Source organism: Typopeltis vanoorti, chromosome 17 (genome assembly GCF_054136105.1).
Source record: "Typopeltis vanoorti isolate ZY-2024b chromosome 17, IOZ_Tvanoo_1.0, whole genome shotgun sequence".
Taxonomy (NCBI): Eukaryota; Metazoa; Arthropoda; class Arachnida; order Uropygi; family Thelyphonidae; genus Typopeltis; species Typopeltis vanoorti.
The window spans coordinates 36,540,329-36,560,178 of record NC_143565.1 but is presented as its reverse complement, the minus strand read 5'-3'; the positions used below and the strand labels follow the sequence as shown (position 1 = coordinate 36,560,178).

Genomic DNA, 19,850 nt, shown 5'->3' with positions numbered 1-19,850 from the left:
CAAATAATATAAGTTCCACGCCCTCCCAGGGCGAGCATATAGTTCATAAAGTTTTCCCTCACTGTAGCAGGGAGCATAAAAAGCCTCTCGCTTCATCCTTGGACCCAGCAATGTTATGAGTTATGTGTTTAATGTCTTTACCGGAGTAATCCAAAATTTTTCTTTATGAAAAAGAATTGCATTATGGAGGTCTCATATTCAATAGTTTTGCACTCTCATTGCACAGGAGATTTATAGTAAAGGTTTTCGTTTTCAAAGTCAACTTTGAAAACGAAACCCGTGCAATGCGTCACATTACTGTGGGCATACAGTATGTGAAGTCGGAAAATTAATTTCCCTTTATGAATATTGGAGTTTATAAAGTGGAAAATATTTTGCTTATACAATATAACAGTTGGAAAATTTTACGTATAAAGTACGTGATTTCGCGTGTTGGTGACTAATTCGTACATCGCCTTATTTCTTTCTTCCCTTCAACATGAATTGACTCTTCTTGGCACAGAGCCAACTGCGGCTTTCGTATCTGTGGTCGGACAGTATGTATCTAGTACAGGAGTTAGTTATTATTTTTTTAAAGGTACGAATGACTGATATTGCTGATTTAGAGATGGCGCTGCGAAAATATTTTGAACATGTAATCAATGAGATTAGCACTTCTGAAATGTGCAGTGTATAGGAAATTAGCTTATTGGTATTACGTTACGACAGTAACCTCGCACAAGGAAAATAAAATAGATGCTTTTTACATGTATTTCTGCAGTTTATAGAATATTAGCTGTTGCAGTATGCCTCCGAGATTAAGGAAAAGTGGAGAATCCGATGATCCTATAGAAACACATAAATGCGAAGAAACTGACAAGTAATTTTTTTTTTAAGCAAGTATTTGATGTGGTAATTTCATAATTGTCTTATAATTAAGTTACTGTTTGAACAGAACTCTTACATTATCTGCTGTCCTGTTAGAACACTTTTAAAAACGTAGATTCATCTCGAAGAATGCAGATTATTTATAATTCTTACTCAACTTTAAATAAATCTTGAAATGTAGAACTAGAATCTGCATTCATATATGAAATAAGCCGAGCCATGACAGTCCCGTCATTCGACGATGAAACAGCCAGGAATGAACTGCGGAAAATAAACATTGTGTGGGACTGTGGTTTTGTGTCAGGATGTTTGATATAGCGTTATAGGGATGTCATCACCTGAAATGTAAGAACACCATTCAGTTTCGCTGGTTCATAATCTGTGTAGACGTAGTAATTGCTGAGAGATATGATAATTGAAGTGCGAGAAGAACAGCTAATTTCTTAATGTCGAGAAAGTGATACTTGACATGCAGCGTGTTTATACTGGCTATAAGCGATTTGAATATTGATTTGTTGTACATTTTGAAGAAAAAAACTTTTTTTTGCAGATACTGTAGTTAACAGTTAACAAGATTGTCATCACTTGACTGATTCTTTAGCGATCACTTTAAGTTAGAAGTTTGGGCAATTTGTATAATGCAGGATTTTTCAAATGAGTAAGACAAGTGCAGTGCTCAGTGATAGCTAAACTACGGATTGGATTCATAATGAACTGGAGAAGGTCATTGATATACAGGGTGGCCATAATTAAAGAAGAGGTGTCCAGAGCCCTGTAGCAAAAAATGTATTGAATGAAATTCAAAAACAAACTTGGTGCAAGTATGCTCTGGAACATGGGGTTTTGATTTACAAAAAAAAAAAAAAAAAAAAAAAAATTCTGCCACCAGCAAACAATTGATGCTAGAATCACATATTTACATAATCTTGCTGTTTCTACTGATGAATTGGTGGATATGAGGAAGACCAAAACAGATTCGCTTCATTCCAATAAGGATGAAGTGCTATGGATCTCACCTTACTGGAACATGCGTTGCTGGTCAAGCTTTACTATCAACAACATGGTAATGCTAATTATTATTATTACACGACACCTCCAGGGAGTCCAAAGACTCATCGAGGGAGGGTACCTACTCTACAACTCTCAGTCTCAACCACTACAACTACAACAAACTGCAACAACCATCATCATCTACATCAACGCCATCTACTGCCCACCACCACCACTGGTATTTTCACAGACAATCGCAAACATCCGTGCCCATGGCAGGATTTGAACCCGTAGCCTTTTGGCTGGAAAGCAGATACGCTAACCATTCGGCCAACTTGGCTGGCTTGTACCACGCTTCGAGTATTCCACTGTTTGAAGGATAGGAGAAATGTCCAACGATAATAATTAATCATAGAAAAATCATTTTACGATTTGAAAATAGCAGATCTTTAGCACTGAGACCAAAATGAGAGCTCAAATGGATTATTCCTTAACAAGTTGACAAAGTTGCAACTGCCTTGATATTGTCCAAGCAGTGCTTGGGCAATATCAAGGCAACTGGACATGCCATACTCAACTGTGTGGAAAATCCTGTGTCAAATGCTGAGATTTCCCCCCTACCAGATCTCCCATACTCAGGCTTTGCTTTATGGATGCAGAAACTTGACTGCAATTTGCCCTAATACTCTTAGCTCGAATGGAGGTGGATAATGCATGTGCGTGGAAGATCTTGTGGAGTGATGAGGCACATTTTTATCTGAACGGTGCTATTAACTCACACAGTTGCCACATTTGGGCTCCAAATAACCTCATTTTCCACCAGTTTCCCTTTACACTCACCGGAAGTCACAGTGTGGTGTGTTTCACTGCATTATTTATTATTGGTCCATACTTTTTCGAAGAACTTTGCCGACAGGACCAGTGACTTGTACCATCTCTGCTATTATCTATGTAGAGATGCGCATCTTTATTCTGCAACTGCAGTAGCGAAGATGCCTTGACTCTACCATATTCATGCAGGATAGAGCACCATCTTACATTGGATTGCTGGTGCAGCGAATGTTACAAAAACACTTCACGGAACACAGTGATTAGTTGTGCTTTTCCCACAGAACAGCCACCTTGTTTGCCTGATCTCAACTTCTGTGACTTTTGGTTGTGGGACTGTCTGAAATGCATGGTGTATTAAGGACATATTCCTGATTTAGCAACCTTGAAAGACAGAATAACATAGCATGTGAGGCAACTCAGTGCAGATCTGTTGGGTTTCACCATAGAAAATGGCATGCATTTTCTATGCGTATAGCACCAAATGACTCCTGATGGCAGAATTTGTACCATTTTTTTATCTTCTGTAAATGAAAATGTTTAATTTCATCCAATACATTTTTCACTACAGGGCTCCGAACTCCTCTTTAATTATGGCCACCCTGTATATAAGAATGACAACAGAAGAAATATTTGACCTGTAGTATTCCAGCATTACTGGCAGAAAGTCCTGTGTAGCTCTCTGGAAATGTCATTTACATCTATAACCTTAAGCTGCTTGAAGATTTTTTTTTTTGACTGGTTGGTTCCCAAGTTAGTCAACCTGTCTGTACATACTCTGGTACGTTATTATTATTACGTAACACCTCTAGGGAGTCCGAAGACTTATTGGGTGAGGGCAGCACCAACTCTACAACTCTCCATCTCCACCATTCCATCAACCGCAACTACATGCCATTTCCCCCCCGACCACCACCCATATTTTCACAGACAATCACAAACATCCATGCCCACGGTGAGATTTGAACTTGCAGCCTTCTGGCTGGAGAGTGAGTATGCTAACGACTCGGCCAACCAGGCTGGCATTATAGCGTCCTTCAATTATTAACTTCACAGTTCCTCATTGGATTGTATATATTGGATTAGTGCCTCCGTAGCGCAATTGGAAGAACGACGGTACATTGCACCCTTCGATTGGAATAGGCCTAAGTTCGATTCTTGTCGCGACGGGAGGAATCTTTATCTGGTCGATTTCAATCGATGGTGAGTTAGCCGATCTCATACGGAGGTAGCAGGGTTTTTTCTCCCGGAAACTCGGGTTTTTCATCCCACATACATACAAATCGGCCCTTCAGAACACACGTAATTTACAGACAAAAATTACTAGTTGTGGTGGTGTTGGAGGTGGGCGGTAGATGGCGTTGATTCGTAGTAGAGGTAAGGTGTAGAGACAGTTGAAGATGTCCTCCCGCGATGAGTCTTCGGACTCCTTGGAGGTATCAGGAATAATAATAATAATAATAATATTATTAAATATACATACAAAAACTTTTCTGAGATCACAGAACTTAACTCAGTTGTGTTTCTTTCTTTCTAGCCCTCTCTTTCTTTCTTACTTGCTAGCATTCTTGTTACCCAGCAACAGATGCTTTAAAAACTCATAGCTGACGTGCATGTTTGTTACTGAGATTCAAAATGAAACTGAAGTGACAACTTGGCTGCCATTACTACAGTGCTTGTACGTTGTAATAGTATATAGCATAGGAACACTACTGTAAACAACATACAATAATATACATGCAATGTTATCTCTTTTTAAATCCCTAAGGATTACGATATATGGTGAGCAAATTTATAAGTTTAACGTATCTTAATCTCAGTTTCCTTTGTTACACTACTGCTTTACCACATGACAGTTGTGGTAATACTAATGTTTATAGTTGCATTATTAAATACAAACAAGTTTAAAAAATAATTTTTTAATTACCTTATCAGATAATAAATCTTAAATATCATTAATGAAATTTATAACCAATATATATTATACGATAAAAAATGAAATAATAAGTAAAATAATTATGTGAGATTTTTACAGGTCTTCATTTTCATTCCAGTAATCATTATTTCATTTTTCAGTGCAGGTTTTTGGATTAGGTGAACAGAAATATTAATCAGACCATGGATAAGAGTAGATGAAATCATGTGGATCATTGCATTTCATTGTGAAAGGAAATAGTACTGAGAATGTCTGGGTGAAGGACATTCCACTGTAACAAAAATGGACAACATTATGATATAAGGCAGTCTCTGGAAGTTAAACAAAGGTGTGGCGAAGAAGGATGTGAGGAGTAGATGGATTTTTTGCATGTGGATAATGGGTAATGCGGTATTGTTGTCCATGGTTGTCGATCTCTTATGGTATGATAATAAGATGATAATAATAATATTACTTATAAACAGTTTCATTAAGAACACCATTTGGTAATCTCTGGCTTTCCCTTCATTTGTTTCGTTTTTTTTTAAAAGAAAGTATTACCTATATACAATCCTTGGCTCTACAAATTTGATGAGTTTTTCTCTTTCCTAGTTCCTTTGGCTTGTGCCTTGCAAGCCTTTAGCACTTTCTATTTCTTCTCTGCTTTACAATTACAGTGGAAAATTATAATTTTCTAATGATGTATTATTTCTGAGTTAGGAGAGAGACAGATCATTATAGAATTCATTAGTTTCTTTATCTCAGTGATTGGAGTTAGGTAAATCGCTTATTAATTTTTCAACATATAAGTTGTAAATTTTTGTTACTCCCACACACACACACAAATATTTTTGTAGGCCTATAGTAGTTTTTTGGGTGGGCTAAGGATTTTTATTTTTTTCATTTACTTTTTACATTCTGGGAGATTGGTTTAAATTCAAGGATGTTATTTTTCCATCTTTTATGAACCACAACTTCAACTTTTTGAACATAATCTCTCCAACTGTATTTAAAATATACTTGCTTGTTTCAGTAATTTTTTCTTTTGTTCTAGTTTCAGAAAGTCCAGGTATATCCAACTTTATTTTTTCCACACACAATTTTTCCTTACACAAGTTTTATTTTTCTTCTCCTGTCAAAGTTCTGACATTATAAATACAGATGCTCAATTTTCTTATGTTGTTACATATTATCCTTATCAAAAGAACTGCAAAATAATTATTTCTCAGGCATGGAATAATTACCTGAGGCAGTATGTGATGGAAGATATTAGGAGTTTGACATGCTAGATCTAGTAATTACATCAGAGTTTTGGTAAAGTGACCACATTGCTGCCAATTGGTGAGACAGACAGAGAGAGAGAGAGAGATCATACAGGCTTGTCTTGGGAGGAATTTTAATTTTGTGGAATTTTCAGATGAGTTATACAGGGTGTTCCGGATAAATTTGACAGTTTCGTAAGGAAAAAGAAAATCTTCTTTGTATCTATTAAATTTAATGAATTGACAAAAAAACATTACAGGCAGAGTTAATTACAATACTATCAACAAGATTTACTCAAAATAACCACCATTAGCATCGATCACAGCTTCAATTCTGCTTCGGAACCTCGAACAAGCTGATGCTACAGTCTCCCTGGGAAGGGCCGCAAAAACTGTTTTAATTTTATCCATTAACTGGGCTTTTGTATTACTGGAAGTGCGATTGGTGTCTTTTTCAACTGCGCCCCATACAAAATAATCCATGGGGTTAAGGTCTGGGGAGTTTGGAGGCCAAACATTTGGACTGGTGAAGTCGTAGAAATTTTCAGACAACCATTTTTGACTTTTCCCAGAGGTGTGGCAAGGGGCCGAATCCTGCTGCCATACATACGGCCTACCATTGGCTACCCTTGTTATCCAGGGCTTGACTACAGTTAGCAACTCCACGAACAAAGCCCGAATTCCAATGCCAGGGTTCTTCAACACCTGTTCCTGCAGATTTGCGAGGAATTCTGCTGTACGAACGCAATCAGATCGTCTGCTAGGGATCTTTCTTCTTGCTACATCCTCGTAGTCACCATTGCAAGTCTCTAGTTCATGCCTGATTGTTTTTACTGTATTCAGGGAGCATTGGGCAGCAGTCGTAATATCCTTATTTTGATGGCGGGCACGAATCATCATGATACAAGTTATTCTCTTCCATGATTCAGGTGGGTTCCAGCTATCCATCCTTTCTGACATCTTGTATATGAATGAAGAAGGGTCCAAACTTTTAAATGAAGAGAAGTGTGTGTTAATACATGTAACTTACGGAAAAATATAATTAATTATAAATATGTCAAATTTATCCCGAACACCCTGTATAGTTAGTAATTACAACAATACTTTACAAACTGCAAGGGTTGAAATTTAAACAGAAGATGATAGCAAGCATGTGAGCAATACAAAGCACAGGCCTGGATGATGATCAGTATGGTAAGGAACAAAATCAGAGTATAAGAGGAAGTTAGCTGTACATGCCAAAGGTAATCCTACAGAGTGTTTTTAGAATGTTCCATGTAAATGGATTATGGTAGAATAATATCAACAATGGTAATGGTAGAAAGGTGACTGAAGCAGATAAAATAGTTGAATTGCTGAGCATTCACTTTGCACTGGTGTGGAAATATTGCAGTGATAAACAGGATAAGGGCTAATGTGTAAACAGAAGTAGATGAACTGGAGGTGCATAAGATGTTACAAATTAGAATATATCAGCTTGTATATTACTAGAAAATTTTGGGGAATTGACATTGTCTTGATCAGATTGTTTAATTTAAGTCTCAGTTCTGGGCAGATCCCAAGGGAATGGAAAGAGGAGAAAATCATTACATTGCATATAGGAAGCTCTAAGGTAAAATTATGGACTGAAGCATCTCAGGAGTGGTGGTCAAGGTATCGCTTTATCATAGTTTACATTAATATCCTTTCTTATTCACATTAACCACTGTACTAGCCTTGATGTGTTTGCACATTGATTAATACCTGGGTTTGTTAAAGGGCAGTCATGTTTTACCACTCTACTTATGTACTTCAACAAGGTGATCGATGCATTGGATAAGGGAGTACATACGTTGGTATACTTAGATATCGCAAAGATCTCTTTTGCCACACCACTTGTTGTTCACTGAATTGGAATGGTTGGGGTTATATACTAGATTAGTAATTTATACAGAAAGGCTTAGGTGTTGTTCAGTATCCATTACAAAGCTTAATGGTATAACTAACCAAGAGGAAAAAATGCATCTATTAAGCTGACTAATATTTTTGCTGGTTTTCTATGTAATATCATCAGAGCACAATGAAACTGTGACAGGCACACAGCACTAAACCGAGTAATGGTAGAAACAATTTAAATTGTAACAGACACCTAACCGACCACAACTATGACAAGAATGCATAGTCGTAAACATACTCAGAGGATTTAGTCAACTTACTTTGTCGTGGACATAATTTCGACATCACACCCAAAAAAAGTACCGCTTTTAAAAATTATGACCAGCATAGAGCGTGTTATCTACGAATTTACTCCAACCATGGCTAACAACAATTGGTTGGATGTGGCTAGTGTTCTAAGTAAATCCAAACCTCCCAAGAATAACATTCCACCAAAAGAAAAGAAATATGCAATTAGAAAGCTATATATGAATAAACAGATTATTGTAACTAAAGCCAATAAGAGAAATGCCACTGTCATTATGAACCAATCGGTGTACAACAGAAAAATGAATCAAGTTCTTAAAGACTCCTCCACTTATCATAGATTGAGATCCTACAAAATCCCAAAAGAAAAAAGTGTACACATTATTAAAAAAAAAAAAAGTTACGTCCTGGCTTAGAGAAATTACCAAAATCATGTCCAACTGTCCCATATATATGGGATATCTGAAATTCACAAACTCAATATCCCTTTGTCCAATAGTAGATAGCATAGACTGCCCCACCTACAAACTGGCTAAATATTTATCCAAATCACTTTTCTCCTTTACAGGCAACTCTCCCTCATCTATTAAAAAATTTTTACACTTAAAAAAATTAATAAAAAATTTGACAGATTCCAACATCATGGTCGGTTTTGATATCACCTAACTTTTCACTAATGTACCTTTGACAGAGAACCCTGACCTTATCAAGCCACATCCCCCCCCCCCAACATAATTGAATTATTCAGATTCACTATACATGAGTTATTTCCTGTGGAAAGGAATAATATTCAAGCAGCTAGATGGAACTGCCATGGGTTCCTCTCTTCTTCCCCCCCCCTCATCTAGCAAACTTCTGTGTGGAGCATTTTGAAAACAAAGCTCTCAACACAGCCACACAAAATCCAACAGTTTGGCTGCACTATGTTGATGATGTGTTTGCTGTTTGGCCTCATGGTCCAGGCACATTAGATACATTTTTGGCACATCTAAACAGCTCACATCCTAAAACAAACTTCACCATAGAAAAAGAAAGTAACAATAGTCTCCTCTCTTTTTAGATACACTAGTGAAATTACTTCCTAATGGCTCATTATGTTTCTCTATCTGCACAAAATACTTACGTTCATACTGTATTTACATAAACAATCACACCACCACTCATCCCAACAGTATGGTATCCTCAGAACTCTTACTTACTGAGCTAGAGTTATTTGTTCAAATGACAGCCCTTGAAACTGAGCTTAGGGACCTTCACAACACTTTTTTAGCCAATGGCTGCACCCCATATAAAATAACTTTCATTCAACTAGCTTCTTTTATATGTTCTCTTAAATATCGACTACATCCTCTTGAACATCTGGGAGTATATAAAGTTCCTTGCGCCTGCAAGTTAGTCTACTTTGGCCTAATAGTTAACAAACACCTTGAAGACCATAAAAATTACATTTGAAATCATCTGTATGGCAAGTTGAGATTGGCAGAACATGCTCTGGATCCACATAGGATCAGATGGAGAAAAAATTCTTTATTACATAGAAGTTGTTACAGGTCTGAGAGGTTATTCTTAGACTCAGCATCAGTTATGAAGCACTCTCTCAACAGTGATCTGGGAAACTATCATTTTAAGACTCTAATAGCTAGACTTCTCTGAATTAACCTTTTAGTTATCTGACCCATAGAGGATTGCACATAAGAACATTAGGTGTCAGTTACAATTTTAATTGTTTTTACAATTACTTGGTTTAGTGCTGTGCCTGTCACAGTTTCATTGTGCTCTGATGATGCTGGGATGAAAACCAGCAAAATATTAGTGAGTTTAATAAATTTATTATTTTCCCTCTTGGTGTAGTTAAACCATTAAGATTTATTATGGGCCAGATTAGTAAGTTTGATAATTGAATGGCTCTTGGGTAAGCAGTACAAATTGTAAGGAGTGGGTTGGAGGGAAGCTGTATCCCAAAAGAGAAAAGTTACTAGTGGTGTGCCACAAGGGATCTTTGGGTATCATTATTATTTAAGATGTATGTTAATGTTATTAAGACAGGTTTAACTGGAGATATGCAGCTGTTTGCAGATGATGCTAAGCTGCAAGAACGTGAGGAATGAGGCACATACTGTGGCTTTACAAGAGTATCTAAATAGAATGTATAAGTGGGCAAGTGAATTTAGCTACCAGTTCACTGTTGCAAAGTGTAAGCTTTGAAATTTGGTGATGGGATGAAGAGTATACAGTTTGTGGGGCAATTTTGAAGTGGTGGAGGAATTGAGAGATTTGGGAATGTGGGTAGACTGGGATCTGAAGTGTAGGAGTTAATTTGCTAATATTTTGAAGTAGTCACATCCAATTATGGCAGTGATGAGGATTTTTACATGCAGATTTGGTCACCTGGTTTTAATGGGGAAGGATTTCAGATATGATTTCTGGCCTGTGAAACGACAGATCGAGGCATTACCATTTGCAGTCTCATGAATGGGGGGGAGAGATGATTGAGGCACGTCTAAGTTGGAAAGTGGTTATTGCTAGATTAATGTGGAAGAAATTTTTCATAGAAGGGAGGGATACTGGGGTATAATAAGAGGTCATCTTTCAAAACTGTACAAGGAGGTGGTGAGGAGCAGGTTCTTTGCACGGAAAGTGATTGTTAACTGAAATGAATTGCACGAAAGCATGGTAAGTGCAGAAACAGTGATAGTTTAAGCCTTGATTTGATGTTGTGTGTCATGGTTGCACCAATCTCCAGTGATGATGCTTTTGACTCTACAGCAGTCTGATGTTAATAATAATCAGTAGGTATCTTCTTTTTAATCGCTTTCTCACATATGTTTTTGATTGGTTGGTCAAAGCAACAACAACATACCAGATGTTTCACAACCTATGGTATGTTGTTGGTGCTTTGACATTAAAGAACATAGTAGAAACATTTAATTATAAGAATATTAATTGTCAAATAATGTAATATTTTCTCTCATTCAGATTCAGAAAGAAAAAAAAAAAAAATCAGCTAACGCCTTTTTATTCCCGTATACAGGAGTAGGCGAGGCCATTTAGCCCTATCTAACTTTTGGAGACTGAGTGGACAGTTCAATCTCCACTGGTACCCAATCAGAGAAAGATGGCCCAAGGCTATCACTAATTAAGCGGTACGCAGTGAAGAGAGATGGCTCAAATGTGCCGCCATCTCGTGGTCCCTAGCACAATATATTTAATGTCTGAAATAATGTGGGTTCTACGGTCGATTTTCTCGAGTTTACAGGACGAAAAACCCGAGTTTCTGGGAGGAAAAACCTGCTTGCCCATGCCAGAGATCAACTAACTCGGGAACCGGTCGAAAAAAGGCTTAGAAAAATTTTCTCTAGTCGCTGACTAGACTCGAAACCCAGTCTTCCTTCGTGCGGCCAAGCGCCGTGGTGTTCAAACGCCACATCCGCTGAGCTACACAGGCTTCAGAAAGAAAATCATTTAGTTAACTACTAATAATAAACTACAACTAATAATAAGTTAACTACAAATAAACTGTCTCAATGTTTAATTGCATCATGAAAAGAACTTTTCATGTAACAGTTTGGATGGGGGGGGGGACCTTTATCATATTATTAAATGGTTTTGTATTTTATTATTATGTATTTAACAAGCAAATACATATGACCTGTAAAACCAGATTTCACTAGTCTCCTTTTCTCTTTCCCTGATTCAGGAATGAAAATAAACAGGAAGAACAGCAACTGCCTCAGCGTGTAATTGTAACATGGAAAAAAGTATTTTTGAGAATTGTACTTTGTGTGGGAATGATGCTAGCTGTCTATTGGAATTCTAAGAAAGATTCTGCTTTGATATTTGCTGCTCACAAAGATGTAATAAGAGAAAGAACTCATGAAGTCCCATGTTCCAAAGATTATGAAAAAGAATTGTCAAAGTTTAAAGGTATAGAGCACTAATTTTTTCACACATGTACTTGTGCAGTCAGCTGAAGAAAAAATTTTGTTAACACTATAAAAGTACATTCTGATTATTTCTCTTTAACATTTATTTGTTTTTTATTACTGACTTATTTTTATCATTTCTCAAATTTATCTGATTTCAGATTTTATCTCATATTCTGTAAATATGTTGCAAGGAGGTTATAAATTTCAATAATTGTTCCATGTACTGTAATACATGGTTTCTACAAAAACACTGGTGATCTTTGAAATACAAATATGTATTAATTTCAACACACACACACACACACACACACACACACACACACACACACACACACACACACACACACACACACACACACACACACACACACAGGGTGGTTCAAAATTCCACGCACACACTTTGAGGAAAGGTAGAGAACATCAAAATCAACCATATTCACATAGGAAAGCATGACCGGAAATGCCACCGGAAGGTACTAACAGGGACACAAAGATACAGAAATAATACAAGGCAGTAAGCAGTGTGAAAAACTTTATTAGCCGTAACTGAACAGTTCAATAGTAGTTGGATACTATAATATGGTAAACAAGGTGCTGAACGCTGAGATGTCTTCCATCTCAGCGTTCGTAAAACAACACGTTCTTCATACGACATCAAAAGCGTGAATGAGGAAGCCCCAATTGCTCACCTGGAGCGCTGGCAAACAGCACCACCTATCACTTTCGGGTGGCTTTTCCGGTCATGCTTTCCTATGTGAATATGGTTGATTTTGATGTTCTCTACCTTTCTTCAAAGTTTGTGTGTGGAATTTTTAACCACCCTGTATATTAAATAGATTAAATAACTATAAGCTGAGAGATAAAAATAGAAACACTATTTTAATTAAGTAGACTGCACACCTAGTTTCGTCTTCATAGAAGACTTCTTTGGATCCATAACAAGAGGGAACTGCCAAATCTATATATTAAAGCAGTTTCTCAAAGTGTGGTATGTATACCCCCAGGGGTACACGAAAGGTCTTCAGTGGGTACTTGGTAATTTTTGGCTATGCATCATTAGCACATGAAATAATTATTAAGAAAAAAAAAATTTTAAATGTATATATTTCTTAAATTATATATTATGTACGAATTCTTCTACTCAAATTGCGAGTGACTATTGCCAAGACGTTCACGTCCTGGTGATAATAACTCGCTCTCTCCGGTAAACAACACATGCCCTTCCAACAGCATCACTATACTGAAGATGCAAGAAAAACAAGTAGTTTTATTGTATCACTGAATAAGGTACAGAGACATTTGCAGTCTGTGATATATTCTTCTCAACAAATAGTGCAATTAGAGATAACTGGAATAAAAATGGCACTAACTAATGAATCATATCTCCCCCTCCAACAGAAACTGCTGTATAGACTCGAGCAAAATCATATGTTGCCTGTGCAACATATGGTTTTGCTTGACACCACCCCGTCGGGAACGTGTTAAAACTTAGAAATATATAGTGAATGTGTTTCAGATATTATGGAATTCAGTTGAAGAGAATTAGCATTTCAACTCAACAGTTGGCTTGCCTTTGTCTTTGGTTAGCGCAATCTTTTGTTAATACCCCACCAATCATATGCACTTCTTCATAGCTGCTCTATCTCTACTGGCCTACCATTGCTCTCTGTTTTGTGCTCTGCTTTTACTTCTCATTAGTCATTTGTTGTGAAGGATTGGTCATTACGTATCTCAAATCTTGTAAATTACTGGTAACTTTTGCTTGAAATAATGAGAAAGAAGATGAAGCTATTTGGGTAGATGACTTTGATGATGCACCTCGATGCCAAAAGAATCAATAACGAATAGGAGTTTCTTGGCAAGTCGCACCATTTTCAGTTTTTTTCTGAAAAGTTTAGTTTCCGAAAATCCCCACGTATATCTCGCACCACAATTTTTTAGCTTTAATTGGGAAAAAGGTTAGAGTTATATTTGAGTAAATACAGTAATTTTTTTAGTTTTCAAATTCTTAAGTACGAATCATTGGTTAAAGACTGGATTTATAAAATGCACAAAAGAGAGCAATATAGCAAATACAAGTAGCTGTAAGCAACAAGAAAACGTTGATATAGACATTTAAATGACATATACTTTATTTATTATTTTGATAAGGGGGTACTTGGTAATAAAGAAAATTTAAGAAGGCATATGCGGCTATCTGAAGTTTGAGAAACACTATATTAAAGCATTAACATATTAGCATTTGAAGCTGTTCTGTGTATCTCTTCATTACTAGGCATGTGCACAAGGTCTCATGGACACAGAAGTTGGATAGCAGTGCAATGATAGTCTGAGAGATTATAGCTAAAGTTAGTGTTGAGATGTATTATTCAATCGTATCTTCATTCACTTCATCCTTTAATCCCTCGATTATATGGATTACCAAAAATTCATAAAGAAAATACTCCAAGAAAATTTATGGAAGGCATTGATTCACCCTTATAAACTCTCAAATTATTTAGCCAAATCCCTAAAATGCTTATTCAGCTCAACCTATTTTTTCATCAAAAATTTTGTTGATTTTGTTTCAAGTGTCAGAAACATACATATTCAAAAAGAAGAAATTAAGGCTAGTTTTGATGTCATTTCCCTCTTCTTGAATGTACCTACAGAAAAAGTTCTTACTCTGTTAAAAGATAAAGTATCAAAAAAAAAAAAAAGTAATGTCTTTATTAACCGTTGTGTTAATTCTGGTTATTTCCAGTTTAAAGACATTATGTATATTTGTGTATAGCGCACATTTACACTATACAAAAAATTTTGGTTTAGCCATGGATAATCCATTATTGCTCATACTGGTGAATTTATATTTTGAATCTTTTGAAGAAAAGCTGTCTCTTCTTTTCTATTGAAACCAAGATTGTGGAAAAGATATATTGATGACATCTTCCTAATCTGGAGTCATGGACCTGAATTTCTAAAGAATGTCATAGATTACCTCAATAGTCAACAACTGAAAATCCAATTACTGCAGAAATAGAGATTTAAGGCTCTTTTCATTCCTGGATGTTAAACTTGCATGTATTTTTGAGAAATTAAAAATCTCTATTTACAGGAAACCATCTCACACCAATAGATAACTCCATGCACACTCCTATCACCATCCACCTCAAGAAATGGTATTATTTCTATGCTCGGCAAATGTGCTCACTCCCTCCTCTATGAAGAAGAAGAAATTAACAAAGAACTTCAATTTCTTCTTACAACCTTTCAGCAAAATGGTTATTCAAAACAAACAGTTAATAACCTACTACGATGGTGGTCTGAAAAGTTCTCGGCCTCGACCATAGATGGCAACACTATCGGCAAGATTTTTTTTTCTAAGTTGGTACATCTGTCATAAGCATTCATGTGAAATTGCAAGTCATTCTATCAAGTAGTTTGTTTTATACTGCTGTCTGTATCCCTTGAAATGGATAAAATTGAGTATCATGTGGTTATAAAATTCTTTGTAAAAGAAGGTTTAATGCTAAAAGAAATTCATTTGAAGTTCATAAAAGTTTATGGGCACTCTTCTCCTTCGTTTTCGATAATTAAGAAATGGGCTGCCACGTTTAAACATGGCTGTATTAGCCTTGAAGATGATCCATATGAAGGACATCCAAAAAGTGTAACATCACCAGAAATCATTAATCAAGTGCATGACATGGTATTGGATAATGGGCAAGTCAAACTGCATGAAATTACTGAGACTATAGACATTTCAAAAGAATGTGTAGGATATATTTTGCATGAAGAATTGCAAATGAAAAAGCTTTGTGCAAGATGGGTGCTGCGCATTCGCATGAAAATATCTGAACAGTACTTGGAGCATTTTAACAAAAATAAAACTGATTTTGTGCATTGATTTATTACTATGGATGAGACTTGGATTCACATTACACACCAGAATTCAAACAGCAGTCAAAAGGGTGGAAAAAAACTGGTTGTTCAGCGCCAAAGAAGACAAAGTCTGTTCCATCAGCAGGAAACGCCATGGCATTGGTGTTTTGGAATGCTAAAGGCATTTTGTTTACTAATTATCTTGAAATGGGTAAAACAATAACTGGGAAATATTATTCTGATCTTTTAACCAGACTAGACGAAAAAATTCGTGAGAAAAGGCCCGGTTTGCAGAAGAAAAAATCATCTATCATCAGGACAGTGCACGTGCCCACAAAAGTGTTTTGACAATGGGAAAATTAAGGGATCTGCAGTATGAATTGTTGGAACATCCACCCTATACCCCAGATTTGGCTCCCTCTGACTTCTATCTCTTCCCAAAACTAAAACTCTTTCTCGCTGGTCAGCGTATTTCTTTGAATCAAGAGGTGATTGCAGCTGTAGAGGGGGGGGGGGGTAGTTTACAGATCTTTTTTTTTTTCCAGTAAAATCTGCAAAATACCACTCTACAGGGATGATAATGGTGCTGGAATAAATGTATTAGTCTTATGGGAGATTATGTTGAAAAATAAAAATAATTTTGAAATTATAAATTCGTTTTTTCATTGTTAGGCTGAGAACTTTTCAAACCACCCTCTTATTTAATCCATCTCCTCCACATACTGAAGATAGAAGTAGTGAAAAAGTGAAAAATAGTGAATCAGTCCTGTTTCACCAAAATTAGCCAAAGTTCTTAAAAAATATAACATCTGGACTACATTCACTCCTCTTCTGAAACTCTGTTCCTTGATCCCAGCGTTTACTATATTTGGTGCAACTGCAACATGCCTTATTTTGGCCAGATGGAAAAATCCATCGAATTACGTCCAGACGAACATAAAAAAAAGACATCACATACGGCAGAACCAGAGCTAGTGCTCTTTCGAACCATGTTCTGAATGTATATAACTGTGGTATATATGTATATAACTGTGTTAATGACAGGAATGGGCTTTGTCATGGGAATGTTGATGAGGCGAGAACGAATTCGGGTTTGTGTTCGTTCTGTTCGGACCAATCATGTGTGCAAAGATGTCTACATGTGTAAGGCATCAGAGAAGAATAGAGATCTGCAAGTTGTCTAATTGTGTCAGGCAGACTGCAAACAAGAGTATACTAAAGAACATGCAGGTAGATTATTATGTCTGTACATGAATGCTAGGAGTATCAGAAACAAAGGGGTAAAGTTTGTTGCCTTAGTCAATATGTTGCAACCTCAGATTGTAGAAATTAGTGAGACCTGGCTATCAGAATCAGACCTATTAACTGGAATCGAGTGTCATGGGTATGGTATTTTTAGGAAAGATGGAGTGGATAGGAGAGGAGGGGGCATGCTGCTAATGATATTGGATGACTTAAATCCAGTTAGAGTTGAGATCTATGAATGTAGTAATACTACTAACAATATTTCATGTGGCAGTGAGTTATTGGTATGAGGTGGAGTCTAACAAGACAAATTACATAATGGGGTGTTCTTACAGACCTGGTGGATCGGTTGCTGGTGATGAAGAAATGCATCACCAAATAGAAAAGGTGAGCGGGAAAAGAGTAATCATAATGTGAGACTTTAATTATCCAGATATTGATTGGGCAGCAGTAGAATCTCATGAGAAGAATGAAAATGCATTTATTGAGCTGTTGTGAGACAACTTTCTCAAAGAGCATGTGACAGAAGGAACTCGAAGTCAAAGAGTGTTAGAGGGCGTTCCAGTTAAAGACGTAACTATTTTGCCTCCAGTTGGTGACAGTGATCATGTGGTACTCACTTGGGAAGTGACTAAATTTATGAATGTTCCATTCAGAAAAGGTTACATGTTAAACTACAAAGCAGGGAATTATGACCAACTGAGAAATATACTGCATTCAGTGAAATGGGATTGGTTGCTGGGCGAAAAGGATATCGATAGTGTATGGGAAGCATTTAAACATAATTAAATGATGTGAAATCAGAATGTGTCCCGAGAGTTCAAAGAATAAATAGAGTAGCAGTCAAATGGATGTGTAATCTTATTAAGCAAGAGATTCATAAGAAAAGGAAGATGTGGAAGGAATGCTGTTTGCATAAGGATGACATTCATTATGAATGTTATGAGCAGCAGGCTAGAATAGTCACAACCGTTGTACGGAACAAATTCTGATTATGAAAAGAAACTGACTCCGCGTGCTAAAGACAACCCACAAGAATTTTATCGATATGCTACAAGTAAAAGAAAGAATGATGTGAAAGAAAATTTTTCTGAATCCAGATGGCATAAGAGTTACAGATGCAGAAGAGGTTGTTCAGTTAATGAGTGCCCATTTCGTTAAACGCTATCAACCTGGTGAATGCAACATTGAGCTCACTGTTACCTCTTCACTAGATGAAAAAAAATGCAGGTGTGTGAGGCCAAGGTATTAGAGCTGTTGTACAAACTGAATAAGAATTCAGCAATAGGAACTGATGGAATATCAACACCTTTGCTAAAAGAGTGTTCAGCTGAATTGATCATTCTTTTGACCAGGATGTTTAATATGAGTCTCGGTACAGGTAAGATTCCACAGAAATGGAAGGAATGTATGGTAATTCCATTTCATAAGGGTGGTGCAAAGACCGATGTATCAAACTATCGACCAATTAGTATCTCAGGAGTGGTAGTGAAGATTTTGGAAAAATTGGTTAGGGTCTGCATTCAGAAATGGTTTGACAGTGAATCTCTACTTCACAATGAACAACATGGGCTTACTAAGGGAAGTTCATGTTTTAGCAACTTGCTCACATTCCATAACAATGTTACGATTGAACTAGACAAGGGGAATGGATATACCATGATACTTTTGGATTTTGCTAAGGCTTTTGACAGAATACAACATGACAGACTGCTGCATAAATTGGATTAAATGGGTTTGAGTTATACAATATTAACATGGATAAAAGGATGGCTGACTGACAGATATCAAAAAGTGGTATACCGGGGATCTGAGTCTGCAAGGTTTAAGGTAACAAGTGGTGTACCACAAGGATCAGTGCTTGGTCCACTGTTATTCAATCTGTACGTTAATGATATTGGGTAGGATTTGACAAGCGACATACACTTATTTGCTGATGATGCAAAGATAGGTAGGGTAATCAGGAATGCAGCTGATATGCAATCTTTGCAGAATGATTTGAATAGGCTGGAATTGTGGGCATGGAAAAATAGGTGTTAGTAAATGTAGTCATTCACTTCGGCCTGATTAGATATCCAATGTCGTATTATATTGGTGGGATTAGGCTGGAAGAAACTGATGAGGCTAGAGATCTTGGAATGTTAGTAGATAGGAAGTTGAAGTTTAGGGGCCATGTGGCAAAGATTGCAAATACAACTCAAAAGATAATTGCAATGCTGAAATGAACGTTCACATGTAAAGATATGCAGGATGTTATTTTGCCTCTTTACAAGACTTGATTAGACCTCACTTGGACTATTGTGCGCAGGTCTGGTCTCCTGGTTTCCATTGTGATTCTGATATATTGGAGAGAGAGAGTACAAAAGGCGAGTGTTAAAAATGATATCAGGATTATGGAATACTGATTATGAAGACAGATTGAGAATTTGTAGACTGCAAAGACTAGCAAACAGGAGAAAGAGGGGGTGATATGATTGAGACTTACAAACTGCTGAAAGGGTCATACAGGATTTCAATTGATGAGATTTTTCAATTTATGGAGGGTGGGGAAAGGACGAGAGGGCATCCTTGGAAGCTGAGAATGAAGGGTGTAAGGGGCTAGATTTTTCTCTCAGAGGGTGGTGCGTGATTGGAATGGATTGCCATTGGATGTTGTGAGTGCAAACAGTGTGAATGAATTCAAGAATAAGTATGATAGCTTGTGTCTAGTATGTGGCCTCCCTCGATGAGTCTCTGCCTCCCTGTAGGTCTCTCTTAATAATAATAATAATAATT

At 36.8% G+C, this 19,850-nt stretch overlaps 1 protein-coding gene across 1 annotated transcript in view; it reads left to right on the top strand.

Moving 5' to 3' along the window:
* The first annotated feature begins 643 nt into the window (after nucleotides 1-643).
* LOC150097295 (2-oxoglutarate and iron-dependent oxygenase domain-containing protein 3-like) overlaps nucleotides 644-19,850 on the top strand; it is an 85,475-nt gene continuing 66,268 nt past the window's right edge. Inside the window, exons 1-2 of the mRNA XM_090407347.1 lie at nucleotides 644-859; nucleotides 11,741-11,967. Of these exons, the coding sequence (XP_090263473.1) occupies nucleotides 786-859; nucleotides 11,741-11,967 (301 nt within the window). The 5' untranslated portion in view covers nucleotides 644-785. The remainder of the gene's footprint in view (nucleotides 860-11,740; nucleotides 11,968-19,850) is intronic.